This window comes from Hippichthys cyanospilos, chromosome 2, assembly GCF_059441005.1.
Source record: "Hippichthys cyanospilos isolate Australia breed blue-spotted pipefish chromosome 2, RoL_Hcya_1.0, whole genome shotgun sequence".
Lineage (NCBI taxonomy): Eukaryota > Metazoa > Chordata > Actinopteri > Syngnathiformes > Syngnathidae > Hippichthys > Hippichthys cyanospilos.
In genome coordinates this window covers 30,829,009-30,856,221 of record NC_142370.1, presented here as the reverse complement: position 1 = coordinate 30,856,221, position 27,213 = coordinate 30,829,009, and the positions used below count along the sequence as shown (strand labels likewise).

General features: G+C 36.1%; 2 protein-coding genes across 2 annotated transcripts; both read left to right on the top strand.

Moving 5' to 3' along the window:
- The first annotated feature begins 170 nt into the window (after positions 1-170).
- Positions 171-11,531, top strand: slc26a6.1 (solute carrier family 26 member 6, tandem duplicate 1). Its single transcript, XM_088407516.1, is given in 20 exon segments — positions 171-376; positions 795-928; positions 1,003-1,142; positions 1,931-2,041; positions 2,756-2,889; positions 3,104-3,268; positions 3,727-3,879; positions 4,144-4,226; positions 4,697-4,844; positions 5,915-6,028; positions 6,166-6,243; positions 7,219-7,314; positions 7,421-7,527; positions 8,169-8,238; positions 8,486-8,575; positions 8,643-8,795; positions 10,282-10,314; positions 10,317-10,338; positions 10,561-10,685; positions 11,106-11,531. Coding segments are annotated over 19 exon segments (1,980 nt in total). The 5' UTR covers positions 171-376; the 3' UTR covers positions 11,130-11,531.
- A 1,428-nt stretch (positions 11,532-12,959) lies between these two features.
- slc26a6.2 (solute carrier family 26 member 6, tandem duplicate 2) lies at positions 12,960-26,618 on the top strand. Its single transcript, XM_088407517.1, has 19 exons — positions 12,960-13,102; positions 14,270-14,424; positions 14,515-14,625; positions 15,561-15,736; positions 15,804-15,968; positions 16,886-17,038; positions 17,131-17,213; positions 17,302-17,449; positions 17,519-17,632; positions 18,752-18,829; positions 19,945-20,040; positions 21,126-21,232; positions 22,178-22,247; positions 22,311-22,403; positions 22,941-23,030; positions 23,353-23,496; positions 24,333-24,387; positions 24,507-24,628; positions 25,692-26,618. Exons 1-19 carry the CDS (start codon positions 12,984-12,986, stop codon positions 25,713-25,715), a joined length of 2,103 nt encoding a protein of 700 aa, XP_088263643.1. The 5' UTR covers positions 12,960-12,983; the 3' UTR covers positions 25,716-26,618.
- The last annotated feature ends 595 nt before the right edge of the window (positions 26,619-27,213 follow it).

The window sequence follows — 27,213 nt, the reverse complement described above, 5'->3', positions numbered from 1 at the left end:
GTTAATAAAATTATAAAAAACATTCTTCGCCACAGATATTGTTCTTTACTTCTACCGAATTACGAGTACTACTACAAGTCGTTATGTTCTGGTTTTAATTTTTTGCGGCGGGGCGAATCGCCCCATGCCACCTACGTCATCACCCCCTCAAGTTTGTTTTGATTGTCGGAAAAGACGGAACATGTCGTCGTGTTTACTTTCGATTCCATATTATACAATTTACTGAGGATTGTAGTAGTTTCATAAACTGTGCAACCCTCGAAATTTTACTTTGTAATTTTGGTTGTGCTTATTTTTTTCGCTGAGATTATTATGTTGCAGCAATTTCGTGACTGGATTTCGGAGTGGACCGGCCGATAGATGACATGAGGAAAAGGTGCGCTTTACACACTCCCCTTCGTTTTTGCATGTTTAGTTTCGTAACTAAAGTGCATTTTTTTAATTCTATGGATGCATTCAGAGCAAGGTAACGGAGGTGGTGGAGTAGGACAAAAGGGGGTCGTAAACCCTGTGCAGTGTGCAGGAGGGTGAGGAACTGCCTTGAACTGTTTCAAGGCAGTTCCTCACCCTCCTTGGCTCACGTGTGCTTTTGTGTGTTTTGCTCCCACTCTCACTTGCACGTGATACCGGTATCACTCACATATGTCCTGTCTCTGTCATTCGCTGCAAAAACGTTCCGGCTCAGTTATGTGGCCCCTCAAAGGCAGAAATGTGCTTTGCACACGTTGAAGACAAGCTCAGTAATACAAGTAAAAGTTCTCTGTTGTGCCAGTAAACTTCAACGTGTTTTTTAGATGGATGAAATTGATCTAAGTCCTGACAATGGGCAGTGTCCCGCTGTGGCCCTGGATGAGGCCCAGCTGGAGCTCATTGGGCATCGAGTTGACAAATCGGTGTCCTTCACGGAGAAGGTCAAACTGCAGTGCCGGTGAGTCAAAGTGGTGCAGCTCTCAACTTGGGCCCATGACTAAATCTATGTGCGTGGCTTTGCATTCCATTCAGGTGTTCGGTCTCCAGGTTGAAGAACGCTCTGCTTGGTTCGTTCCCCATTCTGTCATGGCTGCCTCACTACTCCATTAGAGAAAACGCAGTTGGAGATCTGGTGTCCGGGCTTAGCGTGGGCGTCATGCATCTGCCACAGGGTGAGCGACGTTCAACAGAGCAGAAATGATCATTAATAAAAATATGGAGGCATGGCATCGGTGTGCACTAGTGGTTCGTGGTTAGCTTCAGGGTTCGAAGGTTCCAGGTTCAAAACTCAGCTGCAGTTTTCTTTGGATACTCGTGACTTTGCCTTTTTGTGGATATGACCTTAAAGGGGAAGTCTACCCCTAAATTTGTATTTCACAGTGTCTAAATATGGTATCTTGATTAATATTGTGTTTGTGTTATAAGAACTAAGCGGAACATTTCATCCAATTTGCTACTTGCTCTTGACTGCAAATGACATCACCGTTGCTCAAGTAAAGGCCAATCACGGCTCAGATTGTGAATGTCACATGATCAAACTAAGAAAACAGGTGAGCCAGGGATGTCATTTTAAGTGGACAGCAAGTGGCAGACTGAGATAAGGGAAAACTGTTGGGTTTTGCAGCTTAATTAATGTTTCACAAACACAACATAAATCAAATTCTCGTGTTTAGATTTAATGGGGGCACATAGAACACATGATGAAAAAGTAAACTTTCGTAATGACTTGTCCTTTAACTGGTACCAGAACTTCAATGTGTCCATATATCAAACAGGCATATTTTAACTACAATTTCTCTCCTCCATAATGATTGAAAATACACATATACAATGCTGGAATTGTTTTCAAATTACACCTCAACAAGGCGCTCTTAGAAAATATTTTAAGTTAGTGAATATTGCCTCCATCAAAATTAAGTGAGTTATGGGAGTTATGTTCCTTGTTCTCTCTTCTACGCAGGTATGGCCAACGCCATGTTGGTAGGCATTCCTCCAGTGTTTGGCCTCTACACATCTCTCTACCCGCTGATAATCTACTTCATATTCGGCACTTCCAGACATCTCTCCCTGGGTGGGTGACTGAAAAAAAAAAAAAAAAAATCGATTTGAAATGACCGAAAATGACATTTTGACTGTTAATTGATGAAAATTTGCTCAAAAGTGAATAGTCTGCTTGGTTATCAGTACGCTATTGTTTTCAATGGTTTGCACTCAGCAAGTAAGTTACAGTAACTGTGTGCTAAGTTTAGCCATGTCTTGGGCTGTGAATTTGTTTTAGTTATTATTTACTTTACATTTATTTTAGTTTTTTATTATTATTATTTGTAAATATCAAGCATTGACGCCTTGTTTACGGACTACTTGTTTCAAAAAGGGCAATAAATAAACATGTTTGATCAAACATGATGAACAAGCGTGATAAATAATCATGTTTTTTTTTCAATATTGAACAATATAATTGTGATTCTTATTATTTTGGACATAATCATGCAGCCCTTATATATATATATATATATATATATATATATATATATATATATATATATATATATATATATATATATATATATATATATAAATAAAATAGAAGCACATATAAGTGATACAATGCTGAACTAATCTGCTCGGTAGCCATGTTGCTTTTTTTACGTTTACTGCTATTGATAGCTATATAGGGCATCAATTTGAACTCTTTCACTGGCAGTTAAAAATGAATGTTTGTCGGTTTATAACTGCATGTGGCAGTGAATGAGTTAGTCAGCAAAGAGTAATATGTTTGTTTCAGGAACTTTTGCCGTCCTGGCCATCATGATTGGGTCCGTCCCTGCCATTGTGGAACTGCCCGACGATGATGCTGGTGTGGTGGAGGCGAAAGTTAATATAGTTGTCCAACTTACCCTACTCTGTGGTCTCATACAGGTGCACACACACACAGATGCACTGAATATATATTTTCATCAATATCTGTCACAAAATTATGTCTTTTAAATGTTTTACAGTGTGATGGCACACAAATTGTGTACACTTTGAAAGACATACTGTACTTTATGATGTAAATTTATTTGAAAAGAGATTCCCAGTGTGTGTTCTGTGTTTGGAAAGTGTTAATGTGTGTTTGCGGGTCCTCATCCAGCTCCTGCTGTATGTGTTGCGCTGCGGGGCAGTGTGCCGCTGGTTGTCCGATCCCCTCATCAGAGGCTACACAACAGGTGCCGGCCTGCATGTAGTTGCTATGCAGCTGCCCCTCATGACTGGAATATTTGCACAGAGACATACTGGGCTGATGGCCCCTGCTTGGGTTGGTTGGAATTACACACGCCCGCACACACACATATACACACACACTCTCACTTTTCTTCGTCTTGATGCATTTGTCATAAAAGCCTACTTTTAGTCCCATTTTTTAGCTGGGTGGTTGTCATAGTGACATCAAATCAAAATCCACAAAACTGAGTTTCCTGTTTTAATGGAAATCTGGATAAATAGTGCATTCTAAGCTAATTGAGTTGTTTTTCTCGCGCGTTTATGGTCTGCTACAACTAGGTCAAGTTGGTCATGTACCCACTAGTATATATAGCTCTAGGTTTAAACACGGTATATACCTGTTTCACCCGGGATTGAATCTCTGCACTGTTTAATTAAACCAAAAAAAGAATATCAAAATTTGTCTTTGGAATTTAAAGAGTTAATTGTATTGCCCTTGTATGGAAAGTGTCATTAAAGCATCTTTCCTCTGATTGTGTCCTCTTCTCCCAGACATTACACGATGTCCTGTGTGGCATGACGGGCGCGATACCAGGAACTCTGTCAGTCACTGCGGTTTCCATGGTGATCCTCATCGCCGGCAAAATAGTGAATCAACGTTTTAAAAGCAGGCTGCCATTGGCCATACCTTGGGAAGTTATCCTGGTGAGCATATGCCATTTTTTTCTGCAAATAATTTCTTTTTGTTTTTTTTTTTTAATTCCATGACTTGTTTTTATGTATTATCAGTGCATCTCGTGATGATAACACAATTTTTTAAGTGTTTTTTTATGTTTCATTGATGTGATAAGCTACTTAACTCTACAAAGTGTGTCAGCGCTTCAACTCCTGTTGAACTACTTTGGACGGTATGTCATTATAATAACAAATGAGTGTGTGTTAAATCTGTTTTTTGGGGGGAGCTTACAGATCGTCCTGGGTACTGTGGTCTCGGTGCAGATGGACTTGGCCGGACAACACAGTGTCCAGGTGGTCGGAGATATCCCCTCTGGGTCAGTGCAGTAGACTTATTGTCTTTTAGCGCTTCTTTTTTCAATTTATCGTTCGTTTCTAATGCTATTGTTATTGTGAATTAGCACGAATTACTCAACGTTGAATAGAGATAACGAACCCAGGCTGTATGTTGACTGACCTAAATCTTTTTTTTTCGCGTAGTCAAGATCCTCATCAAAGCAATTTTTGAGAAGGAAAAAAAAAACACCATCACTAAAAAACAAATGTATAATTTTGAACATTAATTGTCTTTAAGGTCTTTTTATTTCAGTTTTACACAATGTTCCAACGGCATCCAGAGCAATGTTTTAAGAATATTCTACTAAATTTAAAACAGAACCATAGATCTTGAAGCATAATAAGAGAATCGAGTATTAAAGTCTTGGATAAAATTGCACTTTTTCTATAAATTTGAATTTAATTCCGTTGTCATTGAAACGGATGTTTTCTGCTGTTGTCTTTTCCGAAGCCTGTCGCCCCCCGTCATCCCTTCTCTCTCCATGGTCGGGGAACTGTTCGTCCCTGCGCTATCGGTCGCTCTGGTGGGCTTCAGCATCTTCTCAGCCATGGGCTCAGTTTTTGCCCACAAACATGGCTACCAATTTGACTCCAGTCAGGTACAGTATGTACTCAGAAAATGGAACATTTATCTCATAAAGAAAAATCTTATTTTTTTAAAAAGGAGATGTTTCCAGTATTCTAGGGTAGTTTTAGGGCAGTGCTTCTCAAATAGTGGGGCGGGCCCCACTAGGGGGCGCAAGGTTTTCTGTTTTAGACGTTGCAGTAACCCGTATAAACACTGTAAAAAATAATTATCAGTTGTTCAAAGTTGATTTCTTCTGTTAATTCTAAATATGATACAGGATTAGGTGTACTTGTATAATTTTACAACGACGATGACAACGAAGTGGACGATGACGGCAACAACAATAACGCAGACGATGATGACGAATATGATGACAACGATGTTAACGATGATGATGACGAAACGATCATGATGACAATGAAGATGATGACTACGACAAAGATGACGATGGCGATTATGACAATGACGACAACGACAATGGCGAAGATGAATGACAATGAAGATGATGACAATGATGACGACTGATGACAATCATGGTGACGACGACAACGATGATGACGATAACGACGATGATGATGACTTTTTTGATGACAGCATGGGGAGCGCGAAAGGTTTTCTCAAAATATAATTGAGAAGCACTGTTGCCTATATATATATATATATATATATATATATATATATATATATATATATATATATTTTTTTTTTTTTTTATTGATCGAAGCCTGAACATTGGTTTTGATGGATTGCTTAAACTCATGTTTTCTTTTTTCAGTGTACGTCACAGTCTGTTTGAGTGCAGTGAAGATAATTAATTTGAAGGGACAGTGGCAATATCAGTACTTGACTCTGGAATGCAATTACATTGGTATGGATAATTTGCTGGAGCTTGAGTTCCAAGTCATTTTATAACAAAGCGATGCAAGTGGTTAATTCATTAACAGCCTACTTATTCAAATAGAAGACATGTTGGCAAGCTGGTTTCTGAACTCAACACAATAGCAGTTTTCCAAATATTAAATGAAACTCTCTTTGATTTAGAAAAAAATAGCTCTCGTATTTTATTTTGAATACAAGCCATCGTTGTTCCTCCCTCCTTAGGACCTGCTGGCTCTGGGTTTGTGTAACTCCATAGGCGCCATGTTCCAATGTTTTGCTGTCAGTTGCTCTTTCTCACGCAGTATGGTTCAAGAAAGCATTGGTGTCAAATCACAGGTATTGTTGCCCTAAAAGATGTTTTTGGTGAACCGGTAACATGAAAACTTCTTTTTTTTTTTCAATCAAAAATGTGTCCTTTTTTTAATACGGGTCGCCATGTTTATTTTGCTTTGTATTTGCACTTTGCTGTTTAGATGTCAGGTTTGATATCCGCCCTGCTGATTTTAACCGTTTTGCTGAAGATCGGTCATCTCTTTGAGCAGCTGCCAAAGGTAAAGTATACTCGCAATATAATTGCAGCTATTTTTATTCCTGGACGGAAAATCAATTCCTGCATTCATGCATACATATTCTGGCTCTGTTGGAGACAGCATGCGTGTCTTTATTTTTGTATTCCTCCTACTACCAATAGAAATAGCTACATTTCAGGTAAATTATTCAGAAAACGGAACCTGTGAAAATCACCATATACACAGCGAAATATAAATGTATTAAACATTGAAAGGAAATTTTGATTCAGCCACAATCTAAGGGTACACCATCTGACAGTCAAAAATGTGCTTTTAAAAGTATTAATTGTTGATGAAAAATTTAATGATTAAATCGCAAGGATGTAATTGTATGTTTTTAAGATTACCGATCTCCAATCCCAAATACTTATTGATATCTTTTGCAAGTATTTTCACTAAAAATTGGTGGTACTCAAAAAAGACAAAACAGGGAAAAAATACTTCTTGATTATATTAAAAGACTATTTAGATCAATGCCAAGATGAATCAAGAGTTTAAAAGAATATAATCATTCGATTAAATATTAAACTTAATTTTCTAATCAAATTGCAACCCAAAACCTAAAAATATATTGTTTTGTCGATTTTAAAATAGTTTCTGGATTCATTTTATAAAATCGAGCTTTGGTTTAACAAAAACTTGCAGTTTGTGCGCCTTGTCCTCATTTAATTGCTTCAAAATTGGAGCATATATCGCGTATCAAAATTTCAAACAGGATGTTCGAAAACATTATTTGTAAAATTATATTTATAACTGAAATGCAGAGGTAAAAACTGAAGAATTAACATGGCGATTAAGTTATTTTTTTAATGTTGTCTCCCAAAAATAAAAAGTTATGTTTTATGCACTGTATAAGGCTCCCTGGAACCATAACACTATGACAGATACATTGAGCATAGTTGCCATTTCAGAAGCTATCATCAAGTAAACGATTTCAAATCTTGCGGTGTGTTCCAGGCAGTGTTGGCAGTGATCATTGTGGTGAACCTGCAGGGAGTGCTGGCCCAGTTTAAAGATGTCTTTTCACTATGGAAGTCCGATCGATTAGACATGGTAGTGTGCAAATGCATATATTGCAGTCGGACTATTATCACACGACTTTCCATTGCCTTTCCCACTGTGAACTTTTGACCTCTGTTCTGGAATCTCTCTTCTCAAGCTGGTGTGGGTGGCATCACTGATTTCAACCTTAGTCCTAAACCTGGACCTGGGTCTGGCAGTGTCCATCGCATTCTCTCTCCTTTTGCTCGTCTACAGAACACAACGGTCAGTGTTTTTGTTTTTGTTGGGTTTTTTTCTGACATTTAATCTGCATAGAACTCTTTGTATTATACAAAGAGTATTCAATTCTTCAAAAACTGAGACATAAAGGGTGGTGCAAAGCACGTAGACAAACAATTCAACAGGACTCACATGCATATTTTTTTAAATTCTATATTATTGTAGCTTACTGTGTCCATGAGGCCATAATGGCTCAATGGTATTTTCATTCATTTTGGTATGAATGGAAAATGAAGCCTCATGAATCGCTTATTTTTTCTCTCAGTCCTCTAGATCAGTAGTTTCCAACCATCAGTCAGCAACTTAGATCAACTGGTACGGGGCCACGTGGGCTGCACCCAAATTAATGTTTTGGAACTGATTTAGTTAAACAGTTCATTCATATGTGCTTTGTTTGGCTTGATCTTTGTATTTTGGCGCCGCCTCTGGCCGATGTTGATATTACATTTTGTGGTGCGAAGGAATAAAATATACATAGTATATAATGGTTCATTCGGTTCCATTTGAACATCACTCCATTTCGGCAAGATCATTTATGTTACCTCTCTGCATTTTTACCTTCTCTCCCAATTAATTTGAGCTATATCTTCTCCTATGACTGTTTCTCTCATGTCCTTATCTTCCAGCTCCTCCACTGTTGTGTTAGGTCAAATTCCTGGTACAGATTGTTACAGAGATGTGCAACTCTACACTCAGGTGTTTTCAGTTTTTTAACCTGTTTGAATGGTTTTTTTTTTAATTCTTTTAATATTATCTAGCGGCATTTGTACTCATGAAAAATGTTTTGCTTTTGTTAGGATACAACCAAAGACAAGTTCCATCAATTAAAATAGCAATATATTTAGATCAACACATAGAATATAAAAAAATGTGTTAATCATGGATTAAAGATTCCGCCATGTTTTATGGGCATTTGAATGATTAATGTGTATATTTTCAACAGGCAAAGGTGGTTCCCGGAGTTACCATCATCCTTTGTCCCAGTCCAATTTATTTTGCTAACTCGGAACTGGTCTTCACTGAGATCACACAGGTGGCATACACACTCCAACAAACACATTGTGACGGAATCGTCTCCAACTTTTCCATTTTCTGTTTAGATTTTGAGCCGCGCTCAGGAAGAGAACCCAGCAGGAGTCGGAACCTCCTCGTCGTCCTCCTCCGCGCAACTGCCGGCTCACGGCCACTCCTTGGTTTTGGATTTCAGCTCAGTTAACTTTATGGACACCGTGGCCATGAGAGCCCTTTGTAAGGTTAGCCATCAGTTATTCCTTTTTTTTTTTTTTTCAAAAGCGCAGTCAAGATGATGTGATGGACCTCAGCCTTATTCAACCCCAACCCTTCGGTGTCAAGGATCATACGGATCCCAAATGTAAACATTGCAATTAAAAAAAAACACATTATCAAGATCAATGGCCCAAATTGGGTCGAAATTCGCACCCTTGATATTAGTGACCCATCCAGCAAACCACACAATTGGTCACAAAAATAATTTATAGGTTATTTGACATCAAACTTATGAAATACAATATTCATAAATGGTGGACCCAAATACCAGAGATAATGATTATAAAATAAATCAATGACCGTTTTAATAATGGAGTAAAAGTTTAGAGCTGTAGACCTTAATATTATTCAAATGTCTCTCAATGTAATTATTCATTGATTTTTGTAGTCCTTCATGTAAAAAGACCGATTATCTGTTATGTTTTGTCTGGTGACCTTTTGGTGACCTCTGGCAACCTTTAACAAACCCTGAGAAGATCAAATGAGCCGCGACCTTCAGGGACACTTGCCAGTGTTCACCCCTCAATGGGTCTTAAGAAAAAATGTTTTTTCACTTTTTACACAAAATTATATTTCATCCGATTATTCAACTCATTGACACAATAATTGATAGCACAATCGATTAAAGAATATTCAATAGTGACAGCCTTATTTGTTAATATATCTTCGTAAAAGGTCAAAAAGTGCACTGTCAATCATATATATATATATATATATATATATATATATATATATATATATATATATAGAGAGAGAGAGAGAGAGAGAGAGAGAGAGAGAGAGAGATTGTATATACAATTTCCCAATTTTTAATCATGTAATCAAGTAAAAAGGGGGGAAAAAAAAAATATAAACTGACTTCCACCGACACCTTAATGAGTACCGTCAAGTTATGTAAATTGTCAATATTTCCTCATGTGCTGATGCAAACTTTTTTTTTAAATCCTAAATGATTTCCTACTGCTTATCCCGTTCAGGGTCATGGGTGAGCACAGTTTGGGAGAGAGGTAAGATATGTGCTGGATGGTAGCAAGATATATCAAAATAATCCCCACTTTATATTTAATTCACTAGGAAAAGACACAGTGTGCTTGGTATTTATTGTAAAAGCTGTTCTTTGTTTTGTTTTTTTAATTTAGAAATCAAACTGGCAGGCAACTACGTGGAAATCTAAAAAGCCATTTGTTCATTTCACTCACATTAAAAATAATGAGTAGCGCCTAAGTGATTTGTTCTTCATTCTTTTGTCGATTGTACGCCGTCTTCCATTTCACGGCTTTTGATGAATGACTAACCAATCTTACTGTTCCGTTATCACAGCTTTCAAGTCACCGATAAGCAAAATAACAAATACACTAAGATAACCCGACAACTTTTTTTTCAGAGTTCGCTTGGACAAAATCGCACATTGACGACATTCATGTGTTTGTTTTGTGTGTGTGTGTCTGACAGCTTGCGGAGAGCTCTGAAGCCCAGAGTGTCCGTTTTTTTTTCTGGCCTCGTGCCCAGGTCAGTTTACGATATGTTTTTCGTTTCTCTCATTCATCGCGACACGTGAAACTCTCGCGCACACCCCATTCGGCCGTAAAGATATGCAGGCACAGTGCGTGTGTTTCATTTTTCCGTAGATAAACGTCAGTGGTGTCACAACCATCTTTAGCTACCGTAGAAATGTGAATTTTGTGCATATGTGAAGTCACAGCTGAGATGTACCGTGCTCTGTGTCAATAGAGAGTCTTTTATCCCAGCTTCGCTATCAGGGCTGCATACCCAACAGCCTGCCCGGCTCCTCCATTTTTCCATCGGTCCATCACGCCGTCCATCGTTGTGTCAGCTCCGTGCCTGTGATTCTTGAGGTGTGTTTGGCTCTACTTGACTGCATAGTACAGTAAAAATCGCAACCACAATACAGGTTAATATATTACATCTATTACGACATCATTACGATGTTTATTGCTTTTCTAACATTTCGCGTTTGATCCGGCAGAAAAAAAATGTCTGGGAAATCTTTGTACCTTAATTAAGCCATATTGCTTTTTGAGGTTGATGCCATAACATAAAAACTTCATATTACTCTTGATCACGTGAAAAAAAAAAAACATAAGCTATTTATATATATATATATATATATATATATATATATATATATATATATATATATATATATATATATATATATATATATATATATATATATATATATATATATAATTTAGGATGACATCACAATCAGAATTGGATTTGATTTTGATTTTTTTTCATTTGTCTCTTCTCAGGAGTTAATTTCTGATGCAAGATGAAGTTGAATTTACAACTTTGACCGCTTTCGCTGTGTTGTACATCTGAAAATTATGACAGCATTATTTTCCTGGAAGGCCATAACCATAACCATTTTGATCTTGTTGTCCAACAATTTCTTCATGCCATTTTGCATTGAGAATTGTCATTAAAACTTTGCTGTAATGTGCTTGAGACATGTTAGAGCTTTTTGAATGAGGATATTTGATCGTGATACTTTTAGGAAAAAAAAAAAAACAATTAAATTTTTGTTGTCTTAAAGTCAGCAATGTAAATTCATTTGAAAAAAAAAAACAAGATTCAGAATGGTATGTGGGTCCCTGAATAAAATGATGTTACTGCATATCACTAACTCTTGTACAGTATTTTGTCCAATCCATGATCTTTACATCAAAACACTTAACATAAAAGAAAGCAATGAAAGACAACACCAGGAAGCTGAAATTTCACCTGGATGGTGACCTTTTCATGCACCAGGAGTGTGTCAGCCCTTGACTAAAATACTGCAAGAATTATGTGGAAGAAAATGACCCAAAAATGATGAAAATTCTGCACCAGGATCAATGTCATCACAAATTCAATTAGAAGACAATGAAGTGCGACCGTGAATTATGACTGCATTGTCACTTCCATTAACATGTTCTACATCTTCCACTTCACTTTACAACACTTGCATGCTCAAACTCTCAAGAACAACTTTGGAATAGGATGATCACGTTATTAAAAACAAAAAAAAATCAACATGAAAATATGATTTTTACATCAAGAAAAAAAGCAATTATAAAACTCTCAGAAACATCTTAGTAGACTACAACTGTGTCTATGTTTTGATAAAAAAAATTCATCTCTTGTCAAGGTGTTGTCAGTAGATACTGCTCATACAGTAGTATATAAACGTGACTTTGTTTACACCCCAATAAAGTGGACTTACAAGTTGATAAGACATAAACGCCATCTGATCGTTAAAAGCTTGAAGGCTCAGACTACTGCAATTGCAGGCATGGATTTTCGGAAGCTCATTTCATGCAAAATGCGTAAACTATTTTTGAACATATAAACATATATATATATATATATATATATATATATATATATATATATATATGTTTATGTTTTATACAATAGGTTTTTGCATGTAACGGCTTGTTCAAATTTGTTGGTTCATCTTTTATGTTAAATTTTTCAAAATAAAACAGCTTTAACTTGATGTCATTTCAAAGGGCTTTTTTTTCAGTGTTTGGGTGAGAGTGTGAGAAGACAGTCGTGTAAAAACATCACTTTCTGTTTTAGTGTTCCTCCCGCTCGGTTAATCGTTATCAGTTTTGAAAGTAATCCAGCTAGCGTCATATTTTCGTCTGTGCGGTGTAATCATTGGACAAGAAAAACTCTTGCGCTGCTCTCCAATGGCTGACTAATCTAATCGCTCACGGATACAAGATATAACAAACGCTTGAGTTAAAAGAGGGAGCGTGTGTGTGCTGGGCTGTTTCTTTCAGCAAAGAAATAGTCAATGAAGACCCGCCCTGCTTGAATCGGATGGAAAACTCAAAACTGCAAAATGTTTGACTGAAATCCTGGGGACTGATTTGCGATTAGAGAGGAATCTTTCGTTGTGAAGCGGACATCATAGGACATAAGGAACTTGATTTTATTGATTTGGATGAGGTGATGTCACCCATGTCATCTGGCTTGGGGAAAAACAATTTGAAGGTTTCGTTTTTGGATTAGATTGTTTATTATTTTTGGGATACAGCAGGAAAGCAAAAGTAATTACCGTTGCTAAAGTGTATTTGTTTTGGGTTTTTTTTTTAAATCAAGATCAACAGGTCTTATTGTAAACTTTATTTGTTATAGTCATGGCGGAGAGGAGGGAACTCGTCCACAGGAAGATCATGGATGAAGAAACTGTGGCTGAACTGGCAGGGAATATAACACCAAAAATGTCTGCATGTGACAAAGCCAAAAGCTTACTCAGGTAAACTGCATTCATCCTCTTCCGTTGATTGATAAAACTATAAAATACATTTATATTTTTTTCATGTGTTTGGTCCGCACAGAAACACTTTTTTTTTTATCAAACTTTCCTTAAAACAGAATGAAAAGCTGTTATTATATATATATATATATATATATATATATATATATATATATATATATATATATATATATATATATATATATATATATATATATATATATATATATATATATATATATTAGGGCTGGGCAACCATATCGACATACTGCTATATGAAGTGACGCAATACGCATATTTGCAAGAATACGAAGTGGCTTTTGAATCATGATTTTTGTCATATTATGAATCGAGTTTTACATATATATCATTCCAAGTGCTTTAAAATCACCACAAGAATAAATAGAATTTGTCGATTTAAAAAAACGTTCTTCTGTTTTTTTCAGTCATTTTAATATACATGCCATAGAGTTTTTTTAATCAAACATTGCCCAATATATCGCAATACTTATCGCAATATGCCATTGCTGTATTGTAATATATCACAATACACTTTTAAGACCCAATAACCAGCCCTAATATATATATATATATATATATATATATATATATATATATATATATATATATATATATATATGTGTGTATATATATATATATATATATATATATATATATATATATATATATATATATATATATATATATATATATATATATATATATATATATATATATGTGTGTGTGTGTGTGTGTGTGTGTGTGTGTGTGTTCCGAGTTTTGAGTAAAAAAAAAAGTTGTAAGGTTGCATTTTAATCTTTCAACAATGCGCATCATTGATTAATCCCTTATTTTCATACATCAATTAAAATTTGAACCTTTTGACTGCTGAAACATGAAATGTTAGACCTTAAAGAGGTTGTATTTGTAGAAATCCAAATATGATGATGACAAGCACTTTCTTCATGCGAATTCTTCAATCTTAAAGACATTCTCATCCATCCTGTCGAAACCTGAGTAAAGTGTGATGTACTGATGTACATAAGTTGTACTGTTTATTACTTTACTATACCACGGAATACAAAGTGTACGGCATGAAAGGAAAATGATGAACGTATGCCATCCATCCATATCGTAAATGAAAACAAATCAAACACGTCACCCCAGGTCAAGTCGCCGTGGATGTTCTCGAGCCAGAGTCAAGAGCTCCCTGCTGGGCAGCGTCCCCATTCTGTCGTGGTTGCCTCGTTACGCCATCAAAGAAAATGCACTGGGAGACCTCATCTCTGGGCTCAGTGTGGGCATCATGCAGCTGCCCCAAGGTGAAATGCGCAGCCAATATTCATATTGTTTTGATCAAAACAATGTATTGAGTTGATGGGGTGATAAATATTTTTTTTATGCCAATGCAGGTATGGCCTATGCCTTGTTAGCTGCCGTTCCTCCAGTTTTTGGTCTTTACTCCTCTTTCTACCCCGTCCTCATCTACTTCATCTTTGGTACATCCAAGCACATCTCAATAGGTTGGTAATTTGATACTCACTTTTTGTCCTTGAACCTTCTTTTACGACTTTTTCACATGCATTTTTATATAGGCTGCATTCTTGCAATGATTACCGAATCACGATAAACAAAAGGGCCGACGTCTGTTTGCTTTCGCAGCCAGAGCCTGGTGCAGCTAACAGCAGCTCATGTTTGGTTGTTACAGCATTATTTATCATAAAAGAAGCGAGCAGACTGAACCAACATCCGAGTCCATCCTTGTTCACGCACAGGAATATTACTAGAAAGGACAGGATTGTGTAAAGGTTACCATGTCTCCAACTGATTCAACCAGTGGTTCTTAACCTGGGTTCAGGGGTTCGGTGGAGCCTCCGGCGCAGAGGTCCACCATTCATTTCGTGCACCAGTGTAAAAAAACATATTTTATTTTTTACTAAAGAACGGTTTGGTGATTGAGCATATGAAACTGGTGGGGTTCGGTGCCTCCAACAATGTTAAGAACCACTGGATTCAGCTGTTGCTGCTGCTGTTGGTTGCTCTAAAACTCACGTCATCCTTCTCACTATGAATGTAATATCAACAGCGGCCGAAAGCGGTAAATCATTTCCAAAACATTATTTCGGGTGCAGCCCACACGGCCCAGTACCAGTTGATCCACGTACCGGTCTGTGGACCGGTGATTGGGGAACGCTGATCTAGAGGACTGAAAAACAGTCACAAGGGATTCATAAGGCTTAATTTTCCCTTAGCAAAATGTGTTGGAGATATCAAATTGAAAAAGGAGAGAATATCTGCAACAAACAACTAACATTTATTAGTTTGAACATCGAATAATCTTGTCTTTGCGGCGCATTCAGTTGAATATAAAAGATGAGCAAATTATGATTATATTTACCCGCTATCTTGGGAATGTACAGTATTTCCGCCAGGTGGTGTAATTTTCTTTCTCTTTCAGGAACATTTGCAGTGATTAGTGTGATGCTCGGCGGGGTTACAGAGCGATTGGCACCAGACTCAAACTTTATGATATGGGACAACATGACCAACGATAGCGTATTGGACATCTCAGCTCGTGACGCGGAACGGATTCGAGTGGCCACCGCCGTTACTTTCGTAACGGGATTATTTCAGGTGCGATGATTATAACCAACCCCGTAGTTCCGTTTATACGCTCACCCTTGCCGTGCAACCTGTGTAGATCCTGCTCGGCCTGGTCCATTTTGGATTCGTGGTGACCTACCTCTCGGAGCCACTGGTCCGAGGATACACCACAGGCGCCGCCATCCACGTTATCGTGTCCCAGCTCAAATACACCTTTGGAATCAACCCCTTGAGATACAGCGGACCCCTCTCCTTGATATATGTACGTGCGGTCTTCATGCTCGTACGGAAACGTCCTCGTGGCTCTTTGGTAGAGTTCGCCTCCCTGCCGGAAGCTTGTTTGTTCAATCAGCGACCCTGCCGACCATGTCAAAGTGTTCTTGAACAAGAACCCTAATTTTCTCTCTGTGATCTTGGCGCCCTGCATGGCAGCTGCCTCCATTAGTGAGTGTGTGAATATGAGCCTTTGTGAAGAGCCTTGAGCACCACATGGTGTAGAAAGCACTCGCTATAAGTCTACTCAGAAATATGACTATTCTCAACATCGCCAGGCAGTTCAAATGAGAAATTTCTCGCTATTTGGTATTCAAACGGAATGTAAAAATAAAATACATCCGTAGCTTTTTTAAATATTGCTTAAGTAAGTCATCCATTTATTTTTATCAGTAAAAGTAATATTTGGATTATAGTAAAGTACATATCATGCACATTTATATGTATATCTATGTCTTGTATATCTATGTCTTGTATATCTATGTGTTTGTGTATATATATATATATATATATATATATATATATATATATATACACACACGTGTGTGTGTGTATATATACATACACACAGATACATAGATATACATACGCATATAGATGTGCATGTAACATCTCAGCACAGGCAAACAATCCCATTCATTTTTTTATATTTTGTTTTTTCTAAAAATTGAATGTAATTTGAGTTGACCTTAATATTGGAACCTGATTTTGCTAACGAACGTATATAACATGTTGTGTACAGACTTTCAGGAACATATGAGTTTGTTAGAGTATTGTGGTTATCGCCAACAATGTGCATAACTATATTCAAGTTTTAAAATGTTTTTGTTCTTGTTCATGCTTTTGCTACATCACATCTACTTTTATCTCCTTGGAACCGTCATATCCTTTATTGTTTTACTACAGACAGTGCTGGAGATATGTTATCTCATTCCGAAGACCAACGTCGGGACTCTGGTGGTCAGCGTTGTGGCCATTATCGGCCTCGTCCTTGCCAAGGAGCTCAATTCATACTTGAGTAAAAAAATACCCGTCCCAATACCTGTGGAATTGCTTGGCGTGAGTATAAAGCTCCTCAAATTGCTTCACTTATAAATATAGAGGCGCTGCATTAAATAATTAATGAATTTATCAACACATCTCCACTCCAGATCACCATAGCAACCTTGGTATCCTGGCAAATGAACTTACAGGGGAAATATGGAGTGGATGTGGTTGGAGAAATTCCATCAGGGTGAGAAACAATGTTTTTGTTTAAAGTAAGGATTTGTCACAGAGATTTTTTTTTTTTTTTTTCTGGTTCCTCGTCTCAATTTGAGCAGACTCCAGCCGCCTGTTTTGCCGACGGCTTCACTTTTCGCCGAAGTTATTGGGGACGCTTTTGCCTTATCTGTGGTTGGCTACGGCATCGCCATTTCACTGGGAAGGATCTTTGCACTCAAATACGGATATAAAGTGGACAGTAACCAGGTAGGACGCAAGCATGAAGACCAAGATGGCGGCATGGCCTAAAACATGGCATGGATTTTTATTTTGAAGGAACTGATTGCCTTGGGGCTCAGTAACTCCATCGGGGCATTTTTCCAGTGTATTGCCGTCAGTTGTTCGATGTCCCGTTCTATGGTCCAGGTGAACACAGGAGGGAAGACTCAGGTAAGCACGATATTTTTTTAAACCAAGACCACCATCTCGAGCAGTGGTTCTCAAATGGGGATATGGGGGGTACTTGAAGGTACACCAGGTGGTACTCGAGAAACTTGTTTGAAATAAAACAAACACACTTGCAAAAATCTTGCGAACATTTAGTAGGTTCTTCATTAGTTTAAAAACCCAGATCCTCACCCAAACTAGACCCAACTTGTCACGTGCCACCGCTCGTTACCTGTCAAATTAATGGTTTCTTTTTGTGAACAGTTCTCTACCATGATCCCAAAAGAGGACACTTTAAGTTGATTATTTTTCTTTGGACAAACATTTATTTATAATTATTTATTTTTCATGTTGATTATTTTTTTTTGTCGTTAAATATTTATTAATAATTAAGTTAATGACTTATTTTTGTGAACAGATCCCTACTGTAATCCCAAAAGAGGACGATTTTTGTTCAACATTTTTCTGTGGACAAGTATTTACTGTATTTATAATTATTTATTGTTGCAAAGATGTCTGACACTTCATGTTGATTATTTTTTATAGTTAAGTATTTATTAATCATTAAGTTAATGACTTATTTTTGTGAACAGATCCCTACTATAATCCCAAAAGAGGATGATTTTTGTTTAATATTTTTCTGTGGACAAGTATGTATTCATATTTTTTTCTTATTGAGAGAAAATCTGACACGATTGTTTTTTTGTGGACAAATATTTATTAATAAATAAGTTAGTGATTCTTTTTTGTGAACAGATCTGTACTGTAACAGCAAAAGACAAAAAAAAAAAATTGACACAAAATCATGTATAATTTCTTTTTGAGACAGGTCTGACGTTTTATATTGATTATTTTTCGTGGACAAATATTTATTGATAGTTAAGTTATTTCTTTTTAGATAATAATTCTCTTCTACGATCCAAAAGAGGACATTTTATGTTCATTATTTTGACGTTTCCAATGTGAACAGTGGAGTAGATTGTGGCAGGCCACAGTTATACTTTTTGAGAAATCCAATTTAAAGAATGACTCCTGAATATACCGTGTACCATCATTAGAAGAAGAGAAGCAGGGTGCGATTGATGTTCTCTCATAATCATGTTGCGTCTCTCTTCACTGCAGGTTGCAGGGGCGCTGTCAGCCATTGTAATTCTCTTCATCACCCTTTGGGTTGGAGCTTTGTTTGAAGACCTGCCCAAGGTGCTTATGTGAATGTGATGTGCATGTGTAACACAGAAAAAATGAAAAAAGGTTGAGACTTCCACAAAATATTATTCTCTCCTGAGAATATATCTTATTCCCATCATAACATCATGAAGGCCTTTATATGTTTATTAAGATTTGTGTAAATACAATGTAAATTTTGTTCTATAAGCTTCTCCTTTTTTCTCACGCGTTGAACCCTGCGGCTTATAGCCCTGTGAATGTTATCTGCAGTTTCTTTTATTAGCCACCAGGGGGCAATCTCCTAGTGAACAAAGGGAGACAGAAGAAGACAATAAGTATTGATTTTGAGATTGAACTGATGTTTTACTTGCCACCAGAGGGAACTCTCCATTAGTAAATACAACTAAGTGTTTTAATATTGTGTTGTTGCTGTATTCTAACAATCCGAGTGTGCGTTTTTTTTTTCTAAACCTTTCTAAATGTTCAGTTTGTGGTGATTGCAGCTGCCTGTAACCAGGCAGTTTGAAAAAAAAGTTTTAAATGTAAATGGTTGACACATCCAAGTCTCTGGTAGCTGCTCACGTGAGGATGACTGTTGGTGCATTCAAATGCATTTAGAAATGTCATACTCATGCAGAATAAAAGGCCATTAAATATGAATAACTGTCATAATTAATATTAATATTATCCTATTACTACTACTGGGATTAACCTGTCCAATCCCCCACTCGAGAATAAATAAATAAAGAAAGAAAGAAAATACTCGATGTATAATACGCCTTGAATGCAGCAACACCACTAAAAATCTTTGCCCTTTTAGCCTGATGTATCACACAAATAGCAACAAAGAACACGGTTGGCATGACGAGAACATGAGTGCACTTCGACAGGTGATTTATCAACAACCTTCAAGTGTAGCGGCAACCACTCCATACAACATGAGTCACACACAAGCTGCTCCTTCTGTTGTTTTACAGGACAAATCATATTCAAGAATCACATGCAGCATGTGTGGTGCATCGTGAATCACCACGCTCCTTTATTTGACTCACTATTTATGTCGTAGACAAAAAATGCAGGTACCTCTGTTTTGATTGGAATTTTATTTAAAACACTCGTGATTTTTTTTTTTTTTTTTTTTTACGCAGGCGATGCTGGCCGCCATTATCTATGTGAACCTGCATGGTATGATGAGGCAATTCATGGACATACCAGCACTGTGGAGGAGTAATAAAACAGACATGGTGAGTCGGAAAAAAAAAAAAACAGGGTAGTCAGGTTGAGTGGATGACATTTTTCAAAAAGTACTGGAAATTTGAGGAACATTTTTTGGGATCAAATTGAGTCAATCCGAGAATGTATCTGTAAGTTAGCCATTCTGAATTTTTGGTTGATGCAAACTTTCCACTCCTATGCCAAATTTCTTTACATATGACTTGGAAGCTAGTTTAGCCACTTCGATGCTACTACACTACATAGAAGGACTATCATGATCAAAGACAAAAGATAAGCAGACCTGCATTGTCACTACAGACAGTTAGCTGTTAGCATAACTGTGCAAGATGTTGGTTGTAAAGTACACAAATTCAACTGTGTATGAAGCTGAAGATATTTAACTTTTAATGACTCCATTAACATTCTTATTCAAAGAAAGTTAACCACTTCAAAATGTAAAATTAACAAAACACTGAACTTCAATAACAAGTCAGAAACATACTGTACACTTTGCAAACTACACACATAGCATTTTCTCCTAATTTTGTAAATGCTTTTAAAGGTGCGGTAATTTAAGTTATTTGTGAATATTTTTTTCCTTCAACTACTCAAATTGTTTCATATGAGTTCTTTTCATACATATCTAGGTTAAATTCATTAACCTCCACAAAAAATTAAAAAATGGTATGGTCTGTGATGAATCACTTTAAGACATAGCCATTAACTGTTCTCTACCGCCACCTAGGGTCTTGAGGTGAAACACGAGTCAACAAAGAATTTTGTTTGGTGACATAGTTGACTCAAATGAATGTTGCGAAAATCGCGAGAAAATTAAGATAGTAAATCCTACTAAAAATGCATCTCAAAAATTGTAATAGTTTTATATGGTCCAAAATTTGGATAATAATTATTTTTGTACACAAAATCTCGCACGTTCAGCTGCAATCACATAGAAATGTCAGAATCTTTGCATTTTGAAATTTTACATGTTTTAATCATCTGCTGGAAATTTCCCTACATTTTTTTCCCATTGATTCTTTTGTGATATCAAAAAATCAAAGTAAATTCCATAATTTGTAACATAATGTCACAAGGGTTAATGTCTTCTTTGCAGATGATCTGGATCGTCACTTTCATCCTCACGGTACTGTTGAACCCTGACCTGGGACTGGCTGCCTCCATTGGCTTCTCAATGCTTACTGTCATCTTCAGGACACAGCTGTAGGAAATATATTATCGTACAATATATCATTATCCATTATTTGTGCAAGGCCATAATGATTCTAAACAAACATTGCAGTCAATTCACAACAGGGCCGGGCGATATGGCCAAAAAATAAATTCTCGATCGTTTTTAATCATTCCAGATTATGATTTTAATGTATTTTAATGGAAAAAATCAAATCAACAAGCATTTATTGAGTTTGATTTTTTTTTAATGAATACCAATTTAAAATGAGTTTTAACATAACCTTGTGCATAACTTGCTTAAAGAGATAATCCAATTATTTTGCCACCTTTATCATTAAAAGTTACTATTTTGTCCAAAATTTGATCAAATTATTTTTGTGAACATTTAACGTCTTTAAAAACACATTTTCTACTTGCTGTTAGCTGAAAACGGCATCACCTGCGCTCAAGGCTCAGGAAACAACCAATTATCGCTAACCTGTTGTTCATGTGACATTTATAAGCTGAACCCTGACTGATTGGTCGGAACCTGAGCCTTCAAACGTGAAGCTATTTTTGGTTGACTGCCAAAGGAAAAAAAAACGTTTTTGAAGGAAATAATTCATTGTATGTGAAAATTTCCTATCAAATTAACTCATTCATTTCTAAAGATGTCGTTTTTCATTTCCAGACATGCAATCCCAGGAACTTTTTTTTTCAATTATTTTCAAGTGTTTGGCTAAAGGATTGTCTAATAATGGATGGTACTAAAATTGATAACCTCTATACAGAATATTAACATTTTACTGCGCAAAATGAGGTAATTAGTGCCTATTGTAAACGTATCGTGTAAACCACCAATCCAGCAATCTGCCACTTTTTGCACAATCTCGATTTCACGATTTAGCTCATGTTTAAAACTCCAGTTTTAAAAATGACAAATTAATCAAATGATTTATCACCTAGTTCTGATTCACATTTTCATGTCTTTTTCAGACCAAAGTACTCCAAATTGGGGCAGGTTCCAAACACAGAAATATACAGGCCTTTGGAGGACTACACTCATGTAAGATATATAGTTTTCATCAATTATTTGTGTTTATTTTAAAAAATGTCTGACTTCTGATAGGTAAAAGAAGTGCCTGGTATTTTGATCTTCCGATCTTCTGCCACGCTGTACTTTGCCAATGCTGAAATGTATCAAGATGCACTAGGCCGGAAGGTGAGCAGACACAAAAAAAAAAGTGGTTTCCACTTGCAAATGACTGTATAGAAGTATGTATTTTTAAGTAAAAATCATTCCAAAAAAATTGTAGAAATCTTAACACTCTTGGCACCAATTTGAAGTTATGTTTTTATTTGCATGTATTTGATCGAAAAAAATGTGAGCACTGTATACAAAAATATGCATAATTGGATCAGAAACGTAAACGTTTTTTTTAATTGTCTAAGTTAAGGTAAGCGTTAAATGCACAATGTGGAAGATTTAGCAACATCTAGTGGGGAACAAAAATGCATTTTAAAAACGATAAATTTCAATAAAATGCATCAACTTTTGTTTAAGAATCGTAGGTCTACTAACTGGTCATTAAATGACACATCACGTTGCACCTACTACAGATACCCAAAGGAGAAAAACTTCACAAACTTTTTCAGCCAACATGAAATATGAATATGAATTGTTTGTGTAGTTTATGCACATTAATATAACAAAAAGAGTCAATTTTACATCCTGTAACTGTTTTGCTGTGTTTTTCAGTGTGGCTTTGACATTACCAAAATCCTGTCAGCAAAGAAGAAACTTGAAGCCAAAAGGAAGAAGTATGAGAAACAAAAAGCCAAAAACATGGTGAGAATACCACAAACAGAATTATTACAGTTACAGAATTGCATTATGGCAACACTCTTACTGGATGGGATGAGCGCTCGCAAGACATATTTTAGAATATATTACAAATTTTGCAAAAATGTCATCTTGTCTCATTCTCGTGGACTCAATCTTGTGAGACATTGTGTCTCATAGAATTTGTCTCATCCCATCCCTACCGCCTAAATATGAAACCAGATGGCAGATTTGCCAACATTCATGCTGAGCACTATGTATTTGTTGTCATTAAAAAATCAAGAAAGAAAGCAAACGTCCTTGCGTTTGCATTCTTCTTTATACTCAGGAATTGAAACCGGAGGAGTGTGAAAAAGATGTAGCCACAATTCAGGTGGCACCTGAGCCTGACCCTTCGCTGCCCAGAGCCATCGTCCTCGACCTCAGCCCTGTCAACTTCTTAGACACTGTGGGAGTCAAGACATTGCGTGCTGTAAGAAAATAACACACTACACACTACATATATATATATATATATATATATATATATATATATATATATATATATATATATATATATATATATATATATATATATATATATATAAACAGCACATGACAAACTTTTATACAAGATCTAATTCAAATTAACAGTTTATATTCTTTAATACTCTATTTTAAAAGATTTTTTTGGGCACAGGCATTTATTCACATCTTTTTGAGTTCAATTTCATAGTTGTTCCATAAAATAACACCTTGAGGATAAACACATTTGTTTTACCAGTGGATTGCCCTCTGGTGGCGATTTAAAAAAAAAAAAAAAAAAACTTTAGATAAGCTGCAGTGGACTATAGACCGCAGGGCTCAAATCATGAGAAAAAAGTTGCGACCTATAGTCCGAAATATATAGTATATCAGTATTTTTGTACATCAGTGGTCAGTTGTTAGTTTCGAACCTGGGCCTTCAATGGATATTTAGTGACCTAATCACGACACAAGTGGTAAAAAAAAAAAAAATTATATAACTAGCTAGATTCGCACCACAGAGCGTGCATAGAAACTTTGCAGTTCACTGCCGATAGTCAATAAACTCCCGAGCACTTTCTTCTGTCTCACACAAATGTAGCGCATCATTTTGACTTTTGAAGTGCAATACTTACAGATGAGCGTTAACTTCAAATGAAAAAAAAAACACTCCCCTTATTTGACTGCCAGGTAAATTTATCACTGGAATAAAGCAGATCATTGAGTTAATACAGTACATCGAATACATAAATTAATCATTTTAATAATATATAAACGCATTCTATTTGCCCCTTTTTTTTTTAGATTGTTAAAGATTACGGGGAAGTTGGTGTGGACGTGGTCCTTGCATCTTGTCAATGTAAGTTTCCTGCCATTGTGAGAAAACCATAACACCGAGCATCCGGCAGCAGACATATTTCAACGCAGCCTTTCTTCTGTTGTCACACTCTTCCTTCACCGACCCGTTTCCGTCTTTAGCTTGCGTTGTAGATAATCTGAACACAGGCGGTTTCTTCGGCGACAAAGTGACGTCTCCTCTCTTCGCCACTGTTCATGACGCTGTGCTTTACTGTCAGTCTGGTCAAACGCACAACTCTGAGGTAATGTAATAAATAGAGCATGACACACAACTGTAAAATAACACATGTGTTATTTGTCATAAAAGTGCATTCAAATATAATTGTTTGAAATGCAAAACATTTTACAGCGATGATAAATGAGGTAAAATAAACATTGTGGGGCTGATGCACCTTAAGTAGACTTAATGAAAGGATAAATGAATACGATCATATTCATCATGATAGGGAATAATCACAGAAATAACATTGAATTTAAAAAACATACAATACATAAATGAATGGTCATAAGTTTACATATTAGGGCAAAAGCATAACTCGTCCATTTAGCCCCACTAAAGAGAATGATAGCACCCTCAATTTTTTACAATGTGATCATTTTTTTTACTTTTTTTTAACAAGAAAGAAAATTAGGCAAACCATACTGTGCTAAGATGAAATGTTATAAAAATAAAACATAAATAAGTAACACATTCCTAAACTTATATTCCATCCATCCAGTTGGATTAAAAAGCAATGTAGGAGTTCTTTTCTCAAATTAACTCATTCAATCTAAAGGCAGTTTTTCATGTGTTTTTTTTTTTTTTTTTTCAAGTCCAAACGTTCATTCTCAAGCACTTCTCTTTCAAGTGTTTAACGAAAGTGGTGGCTAAAAAGGGTGGGTACCAAATGATGATAAGAATTAAAGAAACAAATGACATACGTTATACAGTCACTTTGATAGCTTAATATCGAAAACAATCAATTACTTTAGTACTTCAGTGCCTACAATCATTTGCTTTTGTAATCATTACCTAAAGTGATCAGTTACTTTTTGACTTAATTGCCTAATGCACTCCATGTAATCAATTACTGTATTTTTTACTTGTACTTTTAGTGTGTGTGTATATATATATATATATATATATATATATATATATATATATATATATATATATATATATATATATATATATATATATATATATATATATATATATATATATATATATATATCAGCAAAGAAGAGAGTACTGTTGCACAAAAAAAAATACAAAATTGTTACCTTGGGAAGTATGATTCTAACAAAAAATGGTTTGTTTTCCAGGCAATCACAGCAACACAGTTCTGAGTGTTGTGCATGGTGGGATTCTAATGCACAGCCAAACCCTTGTCAAGGATAGAAACCCAGCGAAAACAGAAACAAAAGACATCAATTCACACTTACAGTATGTCTGTACTAACTGTCCCATTGGAAGGTTTATAAAGTGGAGGGATTGATCCTCATGCAGGACACTTTTTAGTTCATCTGGTGTATGCATTAAAATGTGCCTTTAAGATTCCTGACAGAAAAAAATACTTTAAAAAGATAAAATAGACATCTACAAATATGGATGGAAAGCAACAAAAAGGAAACAGAGAGATTAAGTGGTGGTTTAACTGGTAGATAAACTATTATTTACATTTTACGAATTGCAATTCTTTTCTGGGCTTGCAGTACATGTTTTATTTCGGGATATTTGAATTGTAAGGGTTTTTATGTATGTTTCCAGTTGTTCATTTTTGTCCTGCTTATTTAAACCAAACTCAATCAATTAAAAAAAAAAAGAAAGTCAAAAGTTACAATGTAGTGTTACAGGTTCAAACATGACTGTACTGATTTGACAAATAGTGCTCCTTTGGATTCTCTAATGTCAGTGGATTTAATGTTTTTATCTTATGATTTTTGTTGTTACTCAACTGCATTCAACTGTTTAACAGCAAAGACGTGTTTACAGTATTGAATAATGTGTATCTTAAAAAACCCTTAACTTGATTTTATATGGAAAAATAGCACAAAAAAAATTATTAGTATCCTGTGTATAGGACATACTAAATTGTCCATAGGCGTGATTGGGTGCGTGAATGGTTGTTCCTCTGTGTGCCCTGCAATTGGCTAGTTGAGGGTATCCCCCTCCTACTGCCCGAAATCTGAGAACAAGTTTGGACACAACAGTTTTTTCAAAGTGAAATTATCAGTTAATGTAAAATACAAAAAAAAAAAAAAAAAAAAAAAAAAAAGAGTGGCAAAAAGGTAAAGTACTTTTGGAGAAAAAAAAAATTGAACACCTATGGTATGATAGTTATAATCGAAAGTCTCTTACAATTATCACTCCATCAATTTGGGACCCCAGGGGTACACCTGAATAATTTCAACGTGAAAAGCATCATACTCATCCAGGAAGTTGAAAGGGCGAAATATCCCAGCAATAACCTCATCTGTTTTAAGTGTCTCAAAAATGACATCGCCAGATTCCGTGACAGAACCATGGGACAGATGTGTAGCGAACCAACTATTTTGCCTGTGCATGTAAATAAAGTGATTATTACATTTATTACCAGTGTATGGAAGCTCAATATATAAACATGTAGCGTATCCGTTACAGGTAAGGTCATAAATTGATGACATCACACTGCCCAGTGATGTCGCCACCTCAAACCCATGTGGTGATGCCACACCCTGTGTTTCATCATCGGGAAGACCCCAAAAAGCCATTTTTGAAACCTGACACTGCTTGGCTCTCGTCACGCGAAGCGATTCTTGGTAGATGTTTAAACCAAGCAGATCGAAACAGATTTTCCAAGGAAGC

Coding starts and splice junctions, on each gene's coding strand:
- slc26a6.2 (XM_088407517.1), top strand. CDS start 12,984: ATGGCGGAGAGGAGGGAACTCGTCCACAGGAAGATCATGGATGAAGAA. Junction 17,450..17,518: donor ATAAAGTGGACAGTAACCAG/GTAGGACGCAAG, acceptor TTTATTTTGAAG/GAACTGATTGCCTTGGGGCT. Junction 23,497..24,332: donor GAGTCAAGACATTGCGTGCT/GTAAGAAAATAA, acceptor TTTTTTTTTTAG/ATTGTTAAAGATTACGGGGA.